The 3,693-nt window shown below is 26.7% G+C and overlaps 1 protein-coding gene across 1 annotated transcript; it reads right to left on the reverse strand.

The window, feature by feature from the left end:
• Window positions 1-619: 619 nt before the first annotated feature.
• On the reverse strand, window positions 620-1,464 carry CRR3 (chlororespiratory reduction 3). Its single transcript, XM_028058814.2, has 3 exons — window positions 1,228-1,464; window positions 1,020-1,150; window positions 620-923 (listed from the first exon to the last, which is right to left on the reverse strand). Exons 1-3 carry the CDS (start codon window positions 1,431-1,433, stop codon window positions 799-801), a joined length of 462 nt encoding a protein of 153 aa, XP_027914615.1. The 5' UTR covers window positions 1,434-1,464; the 3' UTR covers window positions 620-798.
• Between the last annotated feature and the right edge of the window lie 2,229 nt (window positions 1,465-3,693).

Below are 3,693 nucleotides of genomic sequence, written 5' to 3' on the forward strand. Positions count from 1 at the left end.
CACTAAGACTGTGTTTCGATTAAGAATGAATTTTGTTGAGTGAAAATGAAAGGATCGAAAGGAAAAGAGACATGTGAAGTTATTTAGAATAAGAAAAAGATAATAAGAAACGAGAGGATAATTTATAAAGTTTTGTGAACGAATTAATTGATTTGGATAATAAAAAAATTATTTTGTTTATTTTAAAATAAAAAATAGATTAAAACAAATTCACTTTATTTTTAATTATTCTTTTAATTATAATAAAAATAATTGGATAATTAAAAAAAATCCGTAATCATCGATCAATAGCATTAAAAAACATTTATTTTTTATTTTTGAATTATCTAATCTACGAACCTTCAAAATTAAGTAAACAAGAGTTTTTCATATTAATAAAATTTAGAAGGTAAAGAAAAATCTGATTACCTGCAACAGTTTGTCAGGTGATTTGAGATAGTGTGTGCAACAAAGAAGAGAAAAAAAAAACTAAAATTTCGGATGAGGAAAAATTATATACCTGAAAATTAAATTATAACTTAAGATTATTTTAGTCCTCTTGGTGTTGCTGTATCTGCAGATAATATGGATCCGAACAAGTTACTTAAAAATTAATAAAGCTATTTTACTGTAAAAAAAATTCTTGGAACACATTATTTATTAATATCAAAAGGTCAGAATTTATACTAATAAAACATGTATACACTGATATCACAAGAAAAAGAATATATAAATTGTTCATGTAATTGAAGCTACTTAATGGAGCCAAAAAGGAAGAAGAAAGAGGTTGTGAGAATGATACATATAATTGATGTGTGGTCACATGAGTAGATCATCAAGGAAGGGGCTGCTGAACGGTAATTTGATGGCACCAAAAGCTATTAGGAATAATATTGTCCAAATCGGTAGCATCCATTGAACCATGAACAGTAAGATTCCTTTTCCTGCAACAACAGAAGAGAGAGGGAAGAGAAGAACCAAGTTAAAATCACAATTAAATGAGAGATGAAAATGGAGCTGTGAAAGGAGAAGGTAGGTACTGGAAGAAGTGATTTTGGCCTCGGCATTATCGGCGACCCACTCTCCGGTCTCTCTCATCTTCTTCTGCACTTTCCCTTCCATGGCTTGGCCCAGGAACAAGTCCATCACCGTCTTTCGCATGTCGGAGCCTCTGTTCATCAAAATCAACTACGTTTTCAGGAACAAATGAAGCTATTAGGCGAAGATTGAGAGAAGAGAGGAACGTACGGTAGAGGAAGGGGTTCGGTGTCTCTGAAGCTTCCGGCGCCGACAATGCGTTGCATCTGCATAACGGAGGGTTTCGGAGGCTCGTTCGGAACCCTGTTTCGGCGGGAAAAACGTTTCGTTGGAAGAGATTCTGAATCTGAATCAGTGATTTGGGGAATGTTCCCACTCCCCACTGTGGGTTTGGATACACTGCACACGCAAAACATGCTTTTCCTTCTTTCAATTTTTCACCCAAAGTCATATATAAAATACGGATAAGACCACGACACCCTCAAAATATCTCATACGTTACAAGCCATACACAAAGATAACAAATATCTCATCGTTTCTTTATCATATTGAAAATAATTTTTATTTCAAGTGACAAAAATGTTTATAATGAAAGGTGGTTACTTAATAAACATCACATTTGAATTGTCTCCGAGTTTTTTTTACTTATTTTTCTTCTGTATTTTACTGTTTCCTTAATTTGCTTTGCATTCTTTGTTGGGGGATTTGAAAAATGATTAAAGCGCAACAAATACTTCAATGGATGTCATGTTGAAGAATAAATCACATTTCAAATTCATGTTTGTTTACCTTGCATTCAAATATTAGAGTAAATATTAGAGTTAGTTTAAAAATAATAATTTTATAAATATCTATTTATAAATTATAGATATATAAATATTTAAAACAAAATTTAAATAAAATCTAATGCAAAATACACATTTAAATAAACTTAATTTTATTAAAAATATCAATTATAATAAAAATATCATCGTAAAATTTATATAAAAATTAAATTTGTTTAGGCATGAAATTGATTCAGTTTTTAATAAATTTGGATCAAATTGAGACAAAATAATAAATACTAAGAATTACATTGAGACTTTCTATATCTAATAGTGACACGTGGTTTCGCCACTACCACATCACATTGTCTCTGTCACGTGGCACCAATGTCAAATTGACCCCTGACAATTTTTATTTTTTAATTTTAAAAATTAAAAAAACTAAAAAAAAATTAAAAAAACCATGTGCTGACACATGATACATAGTTAACACCGTTAGAGTACTATTAATGAAAATGACCTAATTGCAACAAATTTTCTAAAATAAAAACCCAATTAAGTCAAATAAAAATAAAGGAACATACTTGAGATTTCCTTACAAGAATGGAAACTTCTAAAATGATTTAATCAAAGAAAAATTATAAAGGAACATAACTAGAAATCAAAGATTGCTAAAACACTCTTTTTATCCTATTTTTTATCAAAACTCACTTTTCCTAAACAAATATAAAAAACTAGTTAATTCAAAATAAAAATCATATTTTATTTAAATTAAAAAAAACTTTTAGAAATGAAAAATACCGAAAAATTGAGTGCTAACAATCGATAATTGTTAATTACTCGAATTTTAGCTTTTATATATATTTTCTAACTTTTATCGTTCAATTATGAATTGAATATGTTTTTAGTCTTTTAACTTTCGGTGAAAATTGGATTTAGTCCATTTTTAAAATTTTGAGTTTATTTCACGTTTTATGATAGTATGGATTATTTATGCTCTTTGACACATTACTACTTCAATATTAACTAAGAAATGTGTTTAAAACCTCTAAATAAATTTAACAAAATTTAGTTAAAAGACTAAAATTCATACGTTTTTAAAGTTGAAGGACTAAATTGATCCAAAATTTTAAAAAAGGATTAATTTCAATTTTTTTTAAAAGTTAAGGAACCAAAAACATATTCAACTCTTTTACTGTTATATTAATAATTGTTAATCACTCCAAATGTTAGGTAAAAATGATTTTCTTTTTTGAAAAAAGAGACTTTTGAAAATGTGCTTTTCATGTCAAATTTATATGTGAAAAATAACATTAAAACCATAATTGTTTTTAATAATAGTTTTAGTATGACTAAAAAAAAGGTAATAATAAAAAGAAACAAAATCTTTACTTAAGAAAACATTATTATTCTCATTAAATTATTTAACGAGGTAATAGTTTAAAATTTTAATAAAACTGAATATTACTTTTTAAATTAGAAGAAACTTATGTAAATATTTTCAACAATATTTTTCGTCAACTAAACTCTCATAGTTCAAAATATTATAATTTAAAAAAAAAAAACACTTTTTTCATGTATGATCTAGTACCAAACTCCCTTATGGTAACTATTACTAGTAAATAAATAATTTACCACAAAATCATGATTAAAACGTATAGACATTATATATTTTATTTTCAATAAAATCTTTCTTAATCATTATCTCAGATTCTTATCTTTATAAAACAAGAATTAAAATACTGATCTAAACTTTCAAATAGGTTGTAAGTTTTCAACTTGTTTGACCAACCATGTTTATTTTGAATCATATTTACTGTTTTATTTAAATTAGGCAAAAATAAAAGAATAAATATTTGTATTCAATACATTTGTTTTTAAAAAATAAAGACAACTGCACGACATGATCAAA

This window comes from Vigna unguiculata, chromosome 2 (genome assembly GCF_037176805.1).
Source record: "Vigna unguiculata cultivar grain cowpea cultivar isolate G323 ecotype 2 chromosome 2, ASM3717680v1, whole genome shotgun sequence".
In the NCBI taxonomy this organism is placed as follows: Eukaryota; Viridiplantae; Streptophyta; class Magnoliopsida; order Fabales; family Fabaceae; genus Vigna; species Vigna unguiculata.